At 44.5% G+C, this 19,186-nt stretch overlaps 1 protein-coding gene across 1 annotated transcript in view; it reads right to left on the bottom strand.

Moving 5' to 3' along the window:
- Positions 1 to 3,073: 3,073 nt before the first annotated feature.
- Positions 3,074 to 19,186, bottom strand: part of WNT3A (Wnt family member 3A) — a 91,855-nt gene continuing 75,742 nt past the window's right edge. Inside the window, exons 3-4 of the mRNA XM_061354734.1 lie at positions 11,843 to 12,108; positions 3,074 to 9,293 (exon numbers count right to left, since the gene is read on the bottom strand). Of these exons, the coding sequence (XP_061210718.1) occupies positions 8,814 to 9,293; positions 11,843 to 12,108 (746 nt within the window). The 3' untranslated portion in view covers positions 3,074 to 8,813. The remainder of the gene's footprint in view (positions 9,294 to 11,842; positions 12,109 to 19,186) is intronic.

Below are 19,186 nucleotides of genomic sequence, written 5' to 3'. Positions count from 1 at the left end.
CTGTGCTGCTTTCTGAACCAAATGAGCCCATTTCATGAGGATGCCTTTCCTCACTAAGGACAGAGGAGTGGGAAAAGCTGTTGCAGGGTTTCTTCTGGGAGCAGATCTCTCTGTATGCAGTCCATGCTAGCTATGGTAGGTGCAACAGAAGGCCAGACATGGTTCCAAATAGGTTCCAACATGGACTCCCCATCTCACCTATCAGCAGTGTCTCCCACTAATTATATCTTGCAATCTATTCATTTTTGCAGCCTGATTACAGCCTTGGTGGTTGCATGAATATGATGTGCAGCAGGCTCCCCACCTAATGTACTAATAGAGGAAGAAAATGTCAGGAAATGGCAAAACCAACACAAAATTTTTTAGAGCCTTCTAGCGACGTTGTGCAAAGTGATTTGTCACCCGTGACAGGCTTTTCCTGTAAAGTATAGCAGACACAGGCCAAGGTGGTAGTGGCTCACCATGTACCACCTCTAGGCCATGAGTAACTGTGTGATTGGTCTTTGTCCTCCCCATGTTTGAAGCAAGATGCATGGCTTTTGACCACCTTTCTTTACATTGCAGCTGGGCTCTTGGAGGAAAATTGGGTCCCTGTTCTGGTGATGCTCAGCTGAGAAATGGGCTTGTGGCAATTTAAGTGTACGTGTTTTACTCATAATTGGGTGTCACCTATTAGCTGGGCATAGGTTAAGTGGTGCCAACTTAGTTGGCATTTCTTCTTCCAAAGCACATAACTTCTGTCCTACAGGAGGAAGACACAGTTTTTCCCTCTGTCTCCCCAGCTATCTTTCAGCCCATGATATGAAATACTCTCCTATGAAACTGTGGGATGGCAGGAATAAACATCCAAACACAGGCTAAAATTAATGCTTTTTTTCTTTCTTTTTTTTTTTAATTTTCATTATAAAGTTAACACATCTATCAAACTTAACTGGTAACAAAAAACAGTTACAAGACATCGCTAGTGTGCTGTCAGTAGAAAATAGGGTAAAAGCCAATGAGGTCACAAGCACAACAGCAGAGCAACAACACTGTCCCGATGAGTTATTTTCGCAAATATATACTCTTACTAATATATACATTTATTCATAAAATAAATAATCATAAAAAATCATCAGACTTAACAAATACTGAGGGAAAAAAAGGTGACAATCCTACTTTGTACAATAGCTTTGGAATTTCAGGTTGTATCATACATGCAATCTGTACAAAGGGGTGCTCAGGTTGGGTGAGGGCAGGGTCAGGATGGGGAAGGGTTACAGACAGTGATGTAACTCTGAAGAAGGTGATGTAATCAGGCAGACAGTCTGTGGGAAGGGAAAGCAATAGTGAAAAAACCCACCCAGAAGAAGATACTTGTCCTTGACTGCTGGACAAGCATATTTTGTACCATGGGGAATCCCTGGGATGCTACAGGTCTGTGTTCTATGTCTTCCACACTGCTGGTGGGCTCACCAGATAACCCAAAGCTATGACAGGTCTTGTTTAGGCAGGTTTTGTCCTGGAATTGACAGAAAGTGATGCCAAAGGAAATAGACTGAGTGGGTCTGCACTGAGATTAAGAGGCATAAGGCTGAGCTGCAGTCAGGGACAGGTGGGCAGTGGGGTAACCAGGTCTGGAGGAATGTACACCTGTGGGAGCCTGGGTTTCAGTGTGGAGGATTTCATCACACAGGAGGATTTTTGGGGTTTTGGGGGCCTGCCTTGGAAAGACTCAGGCCTCTTGTGCTTTCCAAGTGGTAGCAGTGGGTGGCAAGTATATGTTGGGAAGGAGCTCTGACAAGATGATGCCTTCCCTCAAAAACACGGGTGCTACTTGTCTGCTTGCCAGCCTATGTCTGTAGCAGGCATGCCTTCAGGATTTTTGGTGGAGTGGAATGCATGGTGATAAATAAATAAATACTAATAAATAATAATAAGAAACTTGGAAAAGAAAGAAAAATGAGGAACGCATCTCACACCTTCCCACTCTCCACTTCCCTGCAGGGCTGTCCAAGACCTCCCACTGGTCCACAGAACATGTGTAAGAAAAGAAAAGTCTACAGAAACAGAGGAGGAGACCAAGTTATGTGGGAAAGACTCTTGTGACTCTTGTGCTTCAGGAGCTTTCTGTATCTGTATGGTATTCATATAATTGTAGGATTTTGCCCATAGCTGACTTGGTAGGACTTGTCCATTTTCATTATGTGCTCACCAACAGGAAGAGGAGAGATGCTCCAACTCATTAGATACCAGTCAGTAAACTGGATTCAAATAACTATTCTTACATAACTGGTCCACCTTCTGCTTTCTTTGATAATCTTATAAGTCTGGTGTTATGGAAAAGCTGCCTCCTGATTTGTACCAGTTCAAGTGAGAGCAGAATTGAGCTCATAAACAGTTTTACGTCTTAAAGTCTCTAAAGACACGAGAATTAGGAATCCAGAGTGGGATTGAGTAGGAGTTCAACTGAGTTGCTCATGCACAGGCATCTATTGCCATATGATATGCCCTGGGGTTTTTGAAGCATCTGCATGGAGCCAGCAGATATGCTGTGGGACTTAACGGAAGCCCACACTTTTCCACAGTAGCTTCTAGAAGCCAGTGGGGTACCCTCAGGCATCCCAAATGGCTCTAGACACCTATTTTCAATAATTCAGTTCAGCCCTAGATGCTACGTTTAGGCAAATAGAACCCGTAATTGTGATTGTATGGGAGTTTAAGCATCTAGCTTGCATGTAGATAACTGCATTTAGACATCTCACTTTGTATTCTGAATCCCACCCTAGGTACCACTGCCTGGGAGTTGATTCCTGGCTTCTCGTTTGTGCTTGAGAAAATCTCCTCCTCCAAGGTAGCATCAAAGTGGGAGCAGAATGACTTCTTAAATCCATAAAGACACTTGAAGTGTCAGGAATGAGGACTAAACACCTCTCTCTCAAAATGAAGTCCACAGGAGCCTCTGTTTCCCACCAAATGGAAGTATCTGCAATTTGCAGCCATTAACTGCTGAGGCAGGAGGGTCCTGTTCTCTTGCTGCGTAGTGATGAAGTGGAGATCAGTTGCTTCTGTTGGAGCACATGAGAGGGCAGGAAACGTGAATGGGGGGAGCTAGGCCATGAAGAAAAGAATTCAGAAAAAAGAAAGCCAGGTCCTGCTGCTGCTGCCCAGACAAGATTCAGGTAGGAAATAGGATACATAGCAATGAAGAAGAGATGAGATCTCCTCCTGCCCAGTCCACCTTCTCTCCCATTATTTAACACTCTCTACTTCTCATCCAAGCAGCTGCTTGGGCACATGACTGACAGATCGAAGCAAATATTCCATTCACTCGCCATGCCACAGACAGCAGTGTTGCTTTCACAGCAACCTCAGCTCTGGAGCAGGTCTTTGGAAGAGCCAGGAGTCATTTTCCTATGGGTAGCCTATTTAATCATGTGCAAGGTGTCTGCAGGACACTTTGATTTGGTGCCTTTTCATGGCCTTGTCTTATCTTTCCAAAGCAATATCACTAAGGCATCAACAGAACCCTGGAGTAATTTCATAGAGTAGAACCCAAGACTGGATTCACATCTCCTAGCTCCTGCAGAGTGCTCATGCTGTAACCCTGAATATCACCAAGAACACCTAGCCCCAGATTTTCAGCACTGACACCTCTATTTGATGCTAAAAATGTGATCTAAAGCTCAGGGTTTCTCCAAAGCTCATAATGTTACTCCTGTATTTGAATTTAAGAATAGAGGCATGACAAGCATGTGAACACACATGACAAATGTACTATAACCCTTGGACATCTCTGAGACAATAGATATGAATGCACTGAAAACCTTAAAAATGTTTTAGATGTAGGGGCAGAAGAAATTGCTTTCTCAGGTTTGCTAACACAGAAATCCTGCAGTGTTCAGCTGAGACTATAGTGCTTCTGTCTGCAGGGATGATGTGGTTGGTGCTGACAGAGAGATTTCTGCACCATGTTGCATTTTGAGGTGTGGTTGTTTATGTAGTCTCCTCCCAAGATTAGATCCCATGTGCTTTAGTTCTGTACACAAAGCCCCTCGTAAGCAGTGGAAAAATTCTGGAGACTTCAAAATGCTTTGGAGGAAACTGTCAGTGATAAGTATGACACTTAGCCAAGAGAGACACACTGGGGGTCAAGTAATAGAAAATATCATGCATTTCCCTCCCCATGTTTTTCTTTTCTCTGAGAAAGAGAAGCCCCCTAATTCTAAAACTAAACAAAAGCAAAAAAAAAAAAAAAGAAAAAAAAAATCCTAAACTTTCATTTCTTTCATAGAAAGAAAAGAGATGAAGCCAAATTCACCCCTTGCAGGTAACTCCACTGTCTTTCATAAGGCTGGATGTGGAACTGATGGGCCCTGTCAAACAAGTCTGTTCAGCTAAAGGAAAAGTTGGATAGCAGCATGTAGGAGGATGGAGTTATATTCTTTTTTTTTTTTATTTGTATTTTTTCATCTGTGTTACTTGGCTGGATGATATCTTCTCCCTTTTCCCTGGTACTGCAAGACACATCCCTGATACAAACCATCTGCCTGAAGACAAACCTCACAAGAAGTGAAGACTGAAGAGAAGGGCACCATGGATCATGGAGGTTGAGTTGGTCAGCTCCCATTTGTTGGATATTAATGTTCTTTTCCTTTTGACTATAGACGGGTGCATTACCGAGATCAACTGAAGTGGAGGGGAAGTTTTGACTGAACACCATTTCCAGACAAGTGCTCAATTCAACTGTCTACACTGAGGCATCTCATGTCATTTTGCACACCCTACAGTCTTTGACATATCTGCCCAAGTTTAAGACTTGTAGGAGTTCTATGCCATTGAAGCAAAGGCTGGATCCCAATAGGATATTGTAGGGCACCTAAAATGTCACCAGGTGTTGATATTATTGAATGAAACCCTAAGTCCCCTACATAAGGAAGCTCCTATCATTTTCACAGAATGGAAGAACCCGAGGCAGAAGGTGGCTCTGGGTTCAATTTAAACCATCTCCTAAATGAAACTCAATGCAGGCATGATGAGGTGTAGGGAGGAAGGGCACCTCACTCATCACTGACTCAATCTTTCATACCAATACAGTGGCAATCCTGACTTGAGACATCTAGTGTAGGCAGTGGACTGGGATCTTAGTTTTCCAATGACGCTTTCTGAATTCATGTGTACTAAGGAATGATGACCCAAATCCTTTCACCAAAGCCATGGGGTCAGATGCAAGCCTAGCATGTGCACTCAACATGCTCCCAGACCCCTAGCAGGCTCTCCCTCTTTCCTCCTTATAGGTAGGCAGAACCAGATCAAGGACTAGGACCCTCAGATGCACTTGGGATGATAAACAAAATTCACACAGGTATTTTTCATTAACTTTAGTAGCAACTGCTCAACCCCTTACATTGTATCATCATAGTGGATGACCAATTACATAATAAAACTTAACAATTATGCATAGGCTTCATTAAAAATCCGTTGAACGGGGTGGCAGTCCCCAACCATTCTGCTGTTTCAAGCCTGACAGCCTGACCCCAGCTTTGAATGAAGGAGTGCAACTTCCAGACCATCTCAGCTGATGATCAGATTGTAGCTTCACCTCCTTGACTCATGGTGGACTTCACATCATCAGACTGTACCCATCTAAAAGCTCATCATCTAGTATGAGCTCATCAGCTAAAGTCAGAGGAAAGACAGAGGTACACCCAGTGGGCAGTTTACCACACGTAGCTTAGATACCATCCTAGGCTATAATGAATCAACTTCTGGCCTTGTTTGTTTCTTGCCATTTTTCCTAGCAGAAAACTAGACAAACAGCTTAGACTAGATGACATAGCCAGATGAGATAAATTCCAGTGCTGCAGCCAAAATCTGTTTAACTTAAGAGGCAATTGCTCAGAAAATGCCTAGTCAGTTTTTGTTGGTTTTTCTTCCCCCCATGCTTCCCAAAGAGCTTCACCTGCTAGTGATGCTGGGCCTGGTTTTGGTGCAAAAGCAGAAACACTGGATGTTAGCATGCTGTGGATGGGCTGTGGTCAGAGTCCAGCTCCCATATTCGGAGCCATATCCTTCAACCCGTTTCTTCACTGTTATGGTATAAAAGACAGAGTTTGAAACCATTTTGCTCAAACACATTAGGGTAAATTAGTTGTGGGTGTGACCCTTCTGAAGTCAATCGATTGTCAGGGACTGTGACCTGCAATGATTTGCATCTTCACTCTCGGGGAACCATTTAGTGACAGAAGTACCTGGTGGGACATGTCTAACATCTCTCGCTGTGACTGCTACTGCAGCATATTAAGTAAATGAGATGAATCTTTCCTTGTCCCACCTTTTCCAATTCATCATGTCTTCTATTGCATATATGGTTTTCTTCCATATTTCCTTTCTTGACATCTTGTGTTTGAAAATTAGTTATTGTGGCAATTTCATGCTCCAGTGGATTCATTCTCTGTTTTCCTTTTTTCACAGTCTGTATTACATAAGTCAGTCATACATCCATTAGATGTTCCATCTTTCTTTCAGTTTTTACTGTTTTGTTACTTTCTACCAGTTGGTGTGTGGCCATCCATTGGGTGCAACGTTTACATATACAAATATGACTGATTGTTTTTCTCCCCATTTTTTTCTTTTCCTCCCTTGATCTTTTTCGTTCTCCTTCCCTCCTTTCTGTATCTCTGCTCTCATTGCATTCTACCTTTTTTTTTTGCAGAGCACTGATAGAAGTGCCTCCATCAATAAGCAAAGCTTGCTTGTGCCCTTGGGCACAGCCCTGAGACAAATGGGTGATGCACAAACTACACCAGCCTAGGAGTAGTCCCAGGAGACGCCATGACTCAGAGTCAGCCCTTGGAGGCATAATTTCTTCCTGTTTTCTCTCTGATGGGATTAAACTCTGTTTGTTTCCTGCCTCTTCTGCATACTCCCTGCTTTGATTCTCTGGAATAAACTGGCATGCAGGAAGAGAAGAGCTCCCTGATTTCTCTGCATAGATGTGCAGGTGTGAACTAGCCAATAGTCATTACAATATCATGATGAAAAGACTCTTATGGGTCACTGGGTGTTAGATCATGCCCCGTTTCCTTTCTGGTACTGAAGAGGAATTAAAAATATCAATCCATTGTCCTTTTCCAAGGTAGGAACCCAAAGGTATGGGTAAGGCAAAGAGAATGCAGGACAAGTGCATCTGAGGCTAAACAGGCTACTACTTTTTGCTTGGTTAATAACAATTCTATATGCCAGCGTTGACCAGGAATAACTCAAGGAGAGTTACAGTGCTATAAAAGCCAAGGTGGTGGGATGAGATTCATGCCTGATACCCATGTTGCTGAAGGAAACCCTGATGACCATGGAGGAGGCAAGAGCTGTTTCTGTAAACTGGCAATCCTGATCTGAAATCAGAAGTAGAGCAGCATTCAAAGGCAGGCAGTCCAAGGTGAACAGCAGAGATGAGCCAGAACTGCAACGCTGGGATTTGTCTCTGTGTCCAAACTTGCCCAGACTCTGGGCTGCTTCAGAGTCTGGGGTTTGTGTGGTTTAGTCTGTGCCACTTTTAGAGATGTGGATAGCTGTAGAAATTAGGTTTGGAACAAAATCTGTCTCAAGTCTGAAACTGTTCCATCTGGTGGGGTGCGGTGGTGGTGGGCTGGCTCACCATCATGTAAATTAGCAGGTGACAAGCAGTCCTTCAGAGTCTTGTTCCCAACAGATTTGTGGTCTAAGGCTTTTGCTAAGTGCCCAGGGGGAAGACTTCATGAGGTGCAGAGAGAGGATGGACTAAGTGCACTTTCCACTCTTGGTGGCAGTATTTTCTAATGAGGTGGAAGGGGTGAACACTTTCCCTTTCCTCCTTTCCAGGAACAAGCTGGGATGCTGAGGAGATATCCTATGCCCAGCAGTGAGTGTCCAACCCCAGGGATCTCGCTCTGCACTGCATGCTTCCAAGAGAGACTCATTGGCTGAGCCTTGTGACAGGCGACAGCTGGAGCAACATCTCTGTGGGGCGGTCTCCTTTTCAATACACATAGTGAGTCCTTTTCACTTCACAGGTCAGGCAATGAACTTTTCCATACCGTGCACACCACCTGAGTGCCAGCAGGGCATTTGAAGGAAACCATTGGCAGTTTTTTCTCTTTCTTTCCCTCCCCTTCTCCCTCTCCTGCTCTCTACAGATGTCACTGAATTCTATGTCAAATCTGACAGAAGCTACTATGCTAAAAAGTTCATGTGAAAAGGCTGCCCACTCTACAGCTCTATAATATATTTGTAGACTTCTCTGGTTCCAGGGCAAAGGAGTATTTGCATTATTTATTTTTTTTTTTATTATGAATTTACCTACTTTTATTTCTTTTGCTGCTGTTGTTGCTCATATTATACACAGAGTCTTGACATTTGGCTGTGTCGATAGATCTCAGAAAGCCTAGAGCTGCTGTCCGACACAGCCTTTATCTGGCTGAGGGAAAAGGAGATACTTAGGAAAATGCAAGTCTTTCAAAGGACACTTAATCACACGAGTCACTTCAAGTGGGTGAGAGCAGAGCAAATCCATGCCTTTGCTAATGCTCTTCTTTCCAGCTCTGTATTGTCAGCTGGTTGAAAAACCTGTCTCCTACAGGAGGCATTGTTGGGGCATAACTTGTGTGACTGCCAGATGTACCTCAGGATAGCCCAGAAGTCATTAGACCTATTCTATCCAACCAGTTTTAGCCTTTTTAAAAGTTTTTATTCTTTTAATATCAAAAAAAGTAGCCTTCTCTCATGTCTGCAGCCTCAGAGGAAGTAGGCTCAAATCCATTTCTCCATTTGGAGCCCAGCAAAGGGTTTTGCCTGCTTTATTTGCACGTGTGGACATCATAGACCCGTATGCACTCCTGGCAGCGGACGTAGCAGCACCAGTGGAAGATACAGTGGCACTTCTCTTTCCGTTTCTCAGTCCTTGTATTATGCCCACGGCCGCAGCACAAAAGGTCACAACCATCAATCCCATGGGAAGTGACATTACAGATCCTGTCACGGGTTCCAAAGGAGCCTGTCTCAGGGTTGGGCTCACAAAAGTTTGGTGAGTTCTCATAGTAAACCAGGTCCTTCTCAGTTGGAGCCTTGAAAAAGTTGTATTTGGGTCTGAGGGTCTCGACCCAGCCACGGGATTCTCGATGTTTTTCCACCACCATTTCAGAAGCACTGTCATACTTGTCCTTGAGGTAGTCACCGATGACCCTGAAGTCTGGCTGAGACCACCAGCAGGTCTTCACTTCACAGCTGCCTGAGAGGCCATGACATTTGCACTTAAGATGCATGAGTTCAATAATAGACTGAAAAAGAGGAGAGGAAAGGCAAAGAAGAAGGAAAACATTAGCCCGTAATCAAAACATATATTATATTCTGTTATTTAGCCAGGATTTCCCAAAGAATTGCAGTGTTTTCACAGATCTATTTACACTCTTGTGAACAGAAATCACTGTATCCTCCTGAAAATGCCCTTCACAGATGCTGGGTCAAAGGCAGGTAAAACCTCTGCAACTTTATTGTTCTCTGTGACTATCTCTAATTCGCACACCAAATTTAATCATTAGTGCTTTCACTAAGGGCCAGAGAGATTTCTCTGCATACTAACTTCTATCTTATCGATGTTCATGTGTGAATATTGCAGCATGATCACCCGAGAACACAATTCAGACGCATCTACCAGAGAAGCGAAGAACACACAAATCTATTAAACAATGTCTTCATAAATTAAATACACAGATATTCCACTGGAAGCTAAAGAAATACAGAATGTCCTAACTGTCTAGCACAGAATTCCATCCTTTAAACTGACTGCTACTGCTAAACCCACTTAGCCTTGCTGTGGCTATGTTCAGAAACCTGAAAAGTAATGCATTTGTATTTTTAAGCCATACTTATGATTTTTATAAAACCATATTAAAAAAAAATAGGAGCCCAACTTTTGATTTTGAAGGACTCAGACTTCAGCGTAAAACATTGTCCTGGAATAAATGGGAAGGTGATTATTGATCCCCAAAGTTTACTACTACCTCTTATGAAATTAGTCTGAAGGTTTCTAGAGGTGTTGCCCTCCAGTATTCTGAGGTGGGAGACAGCTTTATGCAACTTACTTGATAATCTGCATTTTCAGACTGATCAGCAAATTTTCAGGTACATGAACAGACTAGTGCCAGCCTGAGTCCAAAAGATTTGCCATGAATCAGCACCTTGGTGTTCACCAGGTGTTTTCCTGTGTTATTTACGGAGTATAACCCGCCGCAAAGGAGGTTGTAATTAGTGATGAGAGAGAACCACAAAATGTTTGGTTCATATAATCATGCTGAACTTAATCAAAGCTTCTGGCATAGTGGTAGGGGTTGAGTTTATATGGGAACTAATATGAAACATTGCCTATGGCTCAGGTTTAGCTGGAAATGCTTGAGTATGGAGGCCTGGAAGAGCTACCCTGTGAGTGCTGCCACTGTGAGAGTGGAAAACACTGCTGCTTTGTAAAACAGGAGGATTTCAGATAATGGTGTAACATCTCTCTAACCTTTGACATCTGTAAAATGTCCCAAAGTATCTCAGTGTTAAGTAACAAGACTTACAGTAAAAAGACCTCCGCAGGCTCATGATCACAGGGATGTTTGCTCGAAGCTCAGATTTTCCAAGGGCTCTCACTTAAAGGCAAATCCCTCCTTTTCACTCTACCCACCTTCTCCACAGTCCTATTGGTCTCATTACCTATCCCAGCAATGCACAATACCTTGGGGTACCTGGGAGAATTTGGGCAAGTGCTGCAGGAAACCAAATCATTGCTTGTAGTCACCTACATTGCAGACAATTTTTTGTTTATAGTGGTATTTGAAAGGTTGAATTCCTTATTTCAGACCTTCTCTGCTGTGGTGTGAGGTGGAGTAATTCCACCAGGGTTTGACAGTATCCACCTTAGGAGCTCACACCAAAGTCCTAGCCTGTGTGAGGACAGCTGTTCACATGCACCTAGTGCCATTCGTGAGCTCCAGGTGTGTTTAAGGTATCTATCTGTCATGAGACGGCAGAGGTCCTGCAGGACACACACAGTCTTTCCCATTAGCAGTGCAAGGAAAGGCTGAATACTTCAGGATATCTCAGTTTATACTAAAATGAATTTGTTTAAACAACTGAAAGGTCCCCATAAACCTTGGTCTATCACATTTAACTTCAAATGTCTACAGAACAGACATCTTTGGCTGTACAATCCACCTTCCAGTGGAGGGGAACGGGCACAGTTCAGGCATCATTAACTGAGCTATTTCAAATTTCTTCTTCAAGCTGAGATGAAATCACATCCTATACCTGTCTATCTTCACCCATTTTCTGTAAAAGAGGTCTGGAGGACTGACTCCAAGGTAGACATTTACACCTAGGCGGGTGAATTTACTTAAAACTTTCATAGATCAGGTACATCAGTCACCTCCCTGACAAGAACTGTCATGGTACAGGTATCATAGAATAACAGAATGGTTTGGGTTAGAATGGACCTTAAAGCTCATTCAGTTCCAAACTCCTGTATTTGGGCAGGGACACCTTCCACTAGACCAGGTTGCTCCAAGCCCCATCCAACCTGGCCTTGAACACTGCCAGGGATGGGGCAGCCACAGCTTCTCTGGGCAATCTGTGCCAGGGCCTCACCACCCGCACAGGGAAGAACTTCATAATATCTAATCTAAACCTGCCCTCATCTAGTTTAAAGTCATGTCCCTCCTCCATTTCATGATGTAAAACTGCTCAGATTTATGTTTGGTTATTCCCCTCAATTCCCTCCCAGTGTTCATTATGGCAAGTAAGAAAAGATTAATGGGAGACTGAGAAAGGTGAAACTAAATATCCTTACGGTCCTTCCAGCTTCATTGTTGTGCCTGTTCATGGCTGACCGAGCGTCTGGTCTGTTCTCTCGTGCATCCGCAAACTCCCGAGACACCATGCTCCCAAACTCAACGTCCTCGCTGCAGCCCCCCCATTTCCAGCCTTCCCCTGGAGAGCCCTTGTGGCGGGTGTCACAGCCGCAGATGGTGGCCGAGCCCTCGGCGCAGGATCTGGTCACCGCAAAAGCCACTCCAGCAGAGGCAATGGCATGGACAAAGGCTGATTCCCTGGTAGCTGTGAAAGAGAGAAATCAATGAATAGCAGACAGTGAAGGGACCACACATGGCTTTGATCAGCCTTGTGAACACCTTCCCTTGAGGGTATGTCAGAAGCCCAAAAAACTCTCCTCTTTCCTGTGGTCCTCCTTGTACCTACTCCAAAGACATTTTTGTATACTAGGAAATAAACTCCTGTGTAGACAGGACCAGGCTTGATTCAAGGTCACTGAGGTCAGCCAAGCAGTTTTGACTGAGGTCATCCTGAGGTCTTAGGATAGGGCTATGGCAAAAGAAAAAGCAGTGCAAACCTGACTTTCAGGTGTTGTGCATAATATGCTATATGGTACTTTGCAGGCTATGCATCATGTATCCATATCCTGAGCTACACTCTTGGCTTCAGATGCACAGAATTTGAGCTATGTTCCCATAACATGGAAAATGTATGTTTGTACTTATTTACAGCCTCCACCATTAGTGGTAGGACCTGAACGAGGTAAAGCACTTCCTCCTCCTCAGCTAGGAGAGCTTCTGATGGCTTGAAATTGGAAAATACCAGGATGGCCAGATACTTCCCAAACTTCACTATGTAAACTAAACATTGCCCCCACGCTCCATCCTGAGACCACCTTCTTTTTCTTAAGCTCACTTACAGGCAGTGTTTAATCTGTGGCATCTTGCATCTATCAAAAGTTTTGCTCACTTGCCTAATTAAGGCCCCTACCAAGGGGACTGGAAATGAGTTGATTCCCCTCCAGTTTTGGTCTCAGTATCTTTCTTCACTCACTAGAAATGACAGTTCCACACAACACCTCAGAAAACACTACTGAATACTTCTTGGATTCAGCAAAATGACACTTTTAAAACAAACAGGGATATTCTCAAACCCTTGAGGCAATTCTAAGAAGACACAAAGATTCTCATAACGGGCCTCTCTTAACCTCCTATACTGTCTCCCACACGAGCTCACCTTGAGCCTATAAAACAAGAAAGCATGTTGTCAACGATACCTTTCAGATGACTGATCTAGGACAGTGCTGAAATATTGAATGAATCCATACAGGGAAAATATCAGGTTTGCAGCTGATGTAGCTTCACCAGCTTCTACTGAGCTTTTCATCAGCTGACGAGGTGCCTACCTGAAACCACTCAAACCTTTTCTGTTCTGTATTTTGCTGATCTGAGCTTTCTCTGGACATTTTGTCTTAATCTTTACCATCTAGATGCTTCCAGGCTTTACTAACATGAAGACAATTTAACACGCCAAGCCTAAAAGCCAACATGTTCTTGGGGAGAAATCAAAACTGCATGCTTGCAGATCAGCCCCGGCTGGATTGAAGGCTTAAGCAAGAACTTGTGCAGCACCGCTTAGCTTTGGGAAGAGAACCAAATACAACAATATGCAAATCAAATAATGTACATGAACATACAAGCCGAAGGTATGAGCAATGTCCTGGAACATGTTGTCAATGCACATCATGAGGTTAGTAAGACACTGAGGGCTAGAACCAAAAAAGGAAAATGCAGGAACCCTCAATTCCAAAATGTGATTTTGAAAAGCCCTTGTTCAGCATCTGTCCAGCCTGGAGGATCCCAGCTTCCTGCAAATGGTGATGCCGTTCATGAGCTGTGTGAAAGCTCAACTTTTGAGCATAAATAGATGAGTCCAGTTTTAACAGGACTGGGGACTTGGCATCTTGCACTTACCTAAGCACAGCTGGGATCCAGAAACCAAATACTGAGGTGGGGATTTTTGCATGATGTCTCCAAGGACATTGATTACCACCCCTGCGGTCTGTGAAGGCTTGTAGAAGCCAGTCAGATAAGCTAGTGGGATGAGTGCCATTTCCCTCTGGTAGGTAGGTAGAGGGTATAGTGGCTGATGAGATAATAGCTGAGAATGCCTTCCATCTCCCCTCATTGTGGTTTAAGCAACCTTGAACCTTTTAATAGAATCATAGAATGGTTTGGGTTGGAAGAGACCTTAATGATCACGCAGTTCCAACCTCCTGCCACAGGCAGGGACACCTTCCACTAGACCACGTTGCCCCACGCCACATCCAACCTGGCCTTGAACACTGCCAGGGATGGGACAGCCACAGCTTCTCTGGGCAACCAGAGAAGGGCCTCACCACCCTCACAGGGAAGAACTTCTTCCTCTGATCTCATCAAAATCTCCCTTATATCAGTTTAAAGCCATTCTGCCTTGTTCTGTCCCTACAGGCCATTGTCATAAGCCCCTCTCCAGCTTTCATGTTGGCCCTTTTAAGCACTGGAAGCTGCTCTAAGGTTTCCCTGGAGCCTTGTCTTCTCCAGGCTGAACAACCCCAGCTCTCTCAGCCTGTCTCCATTGCAGAGGTGCTCTGGCCCTTGGACCATCTTCGTGGCCTCCTCTGGATTTGCTCTAATAGCTCCACATTGACCAACACCCGCAAGTCCTTCTCCTCAGGGCTGCTCTCAATACAGTCTCCCCCAGCCAGTGTTTGTGCTTAGGATTGCCCCAACCCAGGTGTAGGAAATTGAACTTGGCCTTGTTGAAATCCATGATGCTGGCACTGTCACCCCTCGCCGGCGTGTCCAGGTCTCTCTGGATGACATGCCTTCCCTCCATTGTGTCAACTGCACCACACAGTTTGGTGTCATTGGAAACTTGCTGAGGGTGCTCAATTCCACTGTCCATGTCATTCATAAAGACATTGAACATCGTCAGTCCCAACACCAACCCCTGAGGAATGCCTCTTGTCACTGATCTCTATTTGAACACTGAGCCCCTGACAGAAACTCTGAGTGAGACCATCCAGCCAGTTCCTTATCCACCAAGTGGCCTGTCTGTCAAATCAGGATGTCTTGTAGGACATTGTCAAATGTTTTGCACAAGTCCAAGTAGATGACTTCAGTTGTTTTTATGTATCTTCTTTTTACAGAATCTTTTCCCATTGCTCTTGATGTCCCTGTCCAGACTTAATTCTATCCTGTCTTCAGCTTTTCTACCCTATTCCCTGGCCGCTCTTGCAATTTTTCTGTATTCCTCTCAGGCTACCTGTCCTTGCTTCCACACTGTGTAAGCTTCCTTTTTTTTTTTTTTTTTTTTTGCTGGAGTTTCTCCAGGAGCTCCTTGTTCATCAGTGCAGGACATTCAATGTCTGTTGGCTCCTCATCCATGCCCAGGTAAAGCTCCATGAACTCCAGCTGGTCACTGACATAGAGGTAGACCCCCCTTCTTGTCTCCCCTGACTGTTCTTCCTGAAGAGCTTGTATCCTTCCACACTAACACTCCAGTAACAGCAGCCATCCCACCACTTTTGTGTGATACCAATAACATAGCCCTACAGGAGTGTGCACATTTCTATCTCCTCTTGTTTATTCCCCATACTACATGTGTTTGCATAGAAGCATTTAATTTGGGTCCTGATGAAACTTGAGTTACTGAAGCTGATTTTTGATGCACTGCTATACCATGGACAGGAGAGGAAGATGATTCTTCTTACGGTGAGAATGGTGAGGTCATGGAACAGGTTGCCCAAGGAAATTGTGAATGCTCCATCCCTGAAGTGTGTAAGGCCAGGTTGAATGGGGTCTTGAGCAACCTGGTCTAGTGGGAAATGTCCCTGCCCATGGCAGGGGGTTAGGAACTGGATGATCTGAAGAATCTTTCCAACCCAAACCATTATATGATTCTGCAGTTCTGTGATTCTGTTATTCTACAGTTCTTTTCCTCCCTTCTATCTGACAGAAGTAGTGGCTAAAGCACATTGCCTGAGTAGGTTAGCTCTCATCACTTGGGAATCATCCCTTTCTCTGCTCAGGAAGAGAGACCTGATCTAGGCCTTTGGCTCTTTGGGACGGTGCTGTAGGTGCTGAATAGACATTTGCCAAGTGCCACAGAGAGCCCCTGCGCCTTGCCATGCTACGACTGAAAAGAGAGCACCTACACGCACAGTGTTTGCTCAGAAAAACTTCTCCTAGATGGGTTTGAGATGGGTACCCTTGGCGTAGAAGTCCACAGGTCATGGATTCCATCTGGGCTTCAGTAGGAGCCATTAGCTTAGAACAGAGATCTTTCTCTGTGCATGCAGTTGCAGAGCTCACCAAAGCCCAGGGAACTTCAGACAACAGCAAGAGGGTCTGCAGAATTTCTGCATTTTCCAGGACTTGGAAGCTGAGCAAGCAGTTCCAGGAGGACACCCAATCCTAAATCCCAAGTCCGTTACCTAAATTCTTGATGGTTGCTAGTCCTTCCCGAAAGCCTACAGCTCTAGGTGGCTATTGATAGGATTTGCCTTAAGAAGCACCTATTATACTCAGCTCTCTTCCCAGAAAGAGCCCAATGCCTTTTACAGCTTGTATATGCTGTAATCACTCCCCTGCTTTTGAAATGCAGCCACCTCTGGGGTGGAGTGCAGTCACCACTTAACAGCACACAACAGGAAGCAAATAGCATTGTATCTGATCGTAACTACCTGGGGAATGTAGGCAGGCAGAGCAAAGAAACTGAGATCTGGCCTCGGGCACTGAGGTTAGGAGTTTGTCTCTTGAGAAAGTTGCAGCCTACCTCTTAATGACTCCAAGAAATTAGGGCACTAGGTTTACATCTCCTACCCCTAACTTAAGGCACCGAGTTCAATATTGACGCAGATGGAAGAGCGCCATCGCGTGAATCACGTCCTGCCACCTCCTAACTTATAGGACTGTCCTCCAATTACTAAGCAGACCTGACCCTGCTGAGCTCCGAAGAGCTCCCCAGGTTGTAGCCGAAGGCTGTGTGGCTGCAGGAATGGAGGAGTGTATAGAGATACAGATAAGCAGAAGGAAAGCATGCACTTGTAATGGAAATGAGGGGTTATTAAGGTGCCATATAAAAATGCAAGAGACTTAGCAAAGATAACAAGAAAGTGCAGTATATTTGTCAGGTCACTTCATTCCTCTCTGGGTGGTTCTAGTAGCAGGAGACAAGCAGCTCGTTATGACTTGAAGAGAGCTTCTGGAGAGTCATCTGGCAAGAGAAGGTTAATAGGGACTAATACCTCATGGGGATGTTGAAGAGCATATTAACCACTTTGTTTTCAGTGCAGCACAAGGTCATCAAAGCTCTGGCTTCAGCTTGTTTAATTTCTGCCTAGTCCTGAGTTTCCCTGCAGGACTTAGAGCCTTGGATGGCTGGTGCTTTGAGGTACACTTTTCTGGACCCTTTTGAGAGGGTTGGCTATTAGCGGAAAAGGCACTGAGACATACAAAGGGCCTCTAAGGATGCTTTGTAGCCACCTCCTAATGCAGGGATCTTCAAGTCCCTGATCACTTCTGGAAACTGTTTCTTAAGGAGCCTGGTGTGTGAAGCTGAGACCTGAAGCAGAATCATAGAATAGTTTGGTTTGGAAGGGATCTTCGAAGGTCATCTGTCCAACCCCCATGCCATGTGAAGGGACATCTTCAGTGAGATCAGGTTGCCTAGGACAACATCGAGCCTGGCCTTGAATTTCTCCAGGGATGTCCTGTGCAGAACACCTCTGACCACTCTGCCTCAGCATAAGGGAAATCTTGGGATGCAAAAACACATGACTGAGCAGTAATCATATGGGAGTTAAAAAACCTGAGGATGAGGTGACCTAAGAGTTGAGCTCCTGCTTTCTCAGGGATTTTTTATATGACTTTGGACAAATCATTTAGTCTGTCTGTGCTTCTGCTTCCTTATCCATACACCTGAGGGCAGTCCTGCTTATCTCCTCAGGAGCCTGCAATTGAATCTGTGATTCAGTGATGTCTTCAGAATTGTGGGCACAAAGTGCCAAAAATGAACAGAGGGTCATCAAGTTGTGGGAAGAGGAAGGCAAATGAATAATCACACAAATATCTCAACTTTCTAGTATATGAAACCTTCTCTCGTGTGTTTTTCTGCCCAGACAGTGACTTATTTTCCCTGAATCTTCCTCTGAATGACTAAATTATTAACCCCAGCTCAGGTAGATGTCCCAGGTGTGTGGGAGGGAGGACTAGCGCGACGTAGAAGGATGAACAGAATGGTTAATATTGGTCTTAACATGCTACAGTCCCTTTTTATCACCTTTGTACCATAGTACTGAACCTTGTTGTCCCTGTTCTTGACATCCTAAATCTTCCCTTCCTCCCTGCAGAGTGGCCTGGTGGTTAACAGCAGGTTCTTGGGACAGGGCAACATAGCCCACCTTCAGATGTGCTGGGAGATGAAGCTGCAAGTCCTGTGGACTACAGCCTGAAGAACTAAGTGGTATTTTAGAAAGGGAGCACAACTGTTTCCACTGACTGTTCTTTAAAAGAAAGCTCTAAGGGGTTTCCACTCAACATGCCACTTTCCTAGATGGTCCTTCTGAAGGTGTAGAAACTCCTCAGCAAAGGGAACCTTAATGTCTCCAGGACATCTACTGACTTTGTTCTGTGGAGACAAGGCTCCCTTGCCAACAACCCTCTACTGCCCAGGGCCTTGTCACCATTCATTTTGAAACATAACCCTTGGAGTGAAACACTGGAGATGTATGACAGTGAAAGAGTTCCCACATCTTAGCCACTCCTCCCAGCCATCATTAGCATGTCTACTCTTGAGTAGAGCGTCCTACTCTGTTCCACACTAGAAAAGGTACAGCAATAGTGAGGCTGTAAGCCTTGGATTTCTGACACCACAGACTTCTTGAGGGCTCTTGGAAGAGTCACTTGGCAAGTGAGGCAAAATAAAATATATCTGCTTGGCAGGACTGCAGGAAGGAGATGTTGTTTTCTTTGAGCTTCATTTTGCAAAGCTGAAAGAGAAAAGAAAGCTACCTGTTGTGTCAGCTACTTCAGAAACCCAGCCATCCATCTTTGAGAGGTGGAAGGTGTGAAGTCTTTCCAACATTCATCTGCTAGGGCATGTACTCAGGGAGTGTGAAGAAGGGTTTCAATTCCCTGCTTGGCTCGAGGGGATACAAACCCATAGCTGTCATGTTAGAATTTGTACAACAGTTGACACTACATTGACACTGCATTAAAACCCCCTCAAAACCTAAATAAACCCAAAGAACCAAGAAACTGGAAATGAAACTGAGGGCACAGTAGTGCTTCTGGTATCTGGAGCCCACACAGCCCTGCCT

The sequence above is a fragment of the Neopsephotus bourkii genome, unplaced genomic scaffold (genome assembly GCF_033783945.1).
Source record: "Neopsephotus bourkii isolate Nb327-2 ecotype Australia unplaced genomic scaffold, CSIRO-AGI_Nbou_v1 NB_745, whole genome shotgun sequence".
NCBI lineage: Eukaryota > Metazoa > Chordata > Aves > Psittaciformes > Psittacidae > Neopsephotus > Neopsephotus bourkii.
Note: the sequence above shows the minus strand (reverse complement) of the source record. Positions and strands in the feature narration are given on the sequence as shown.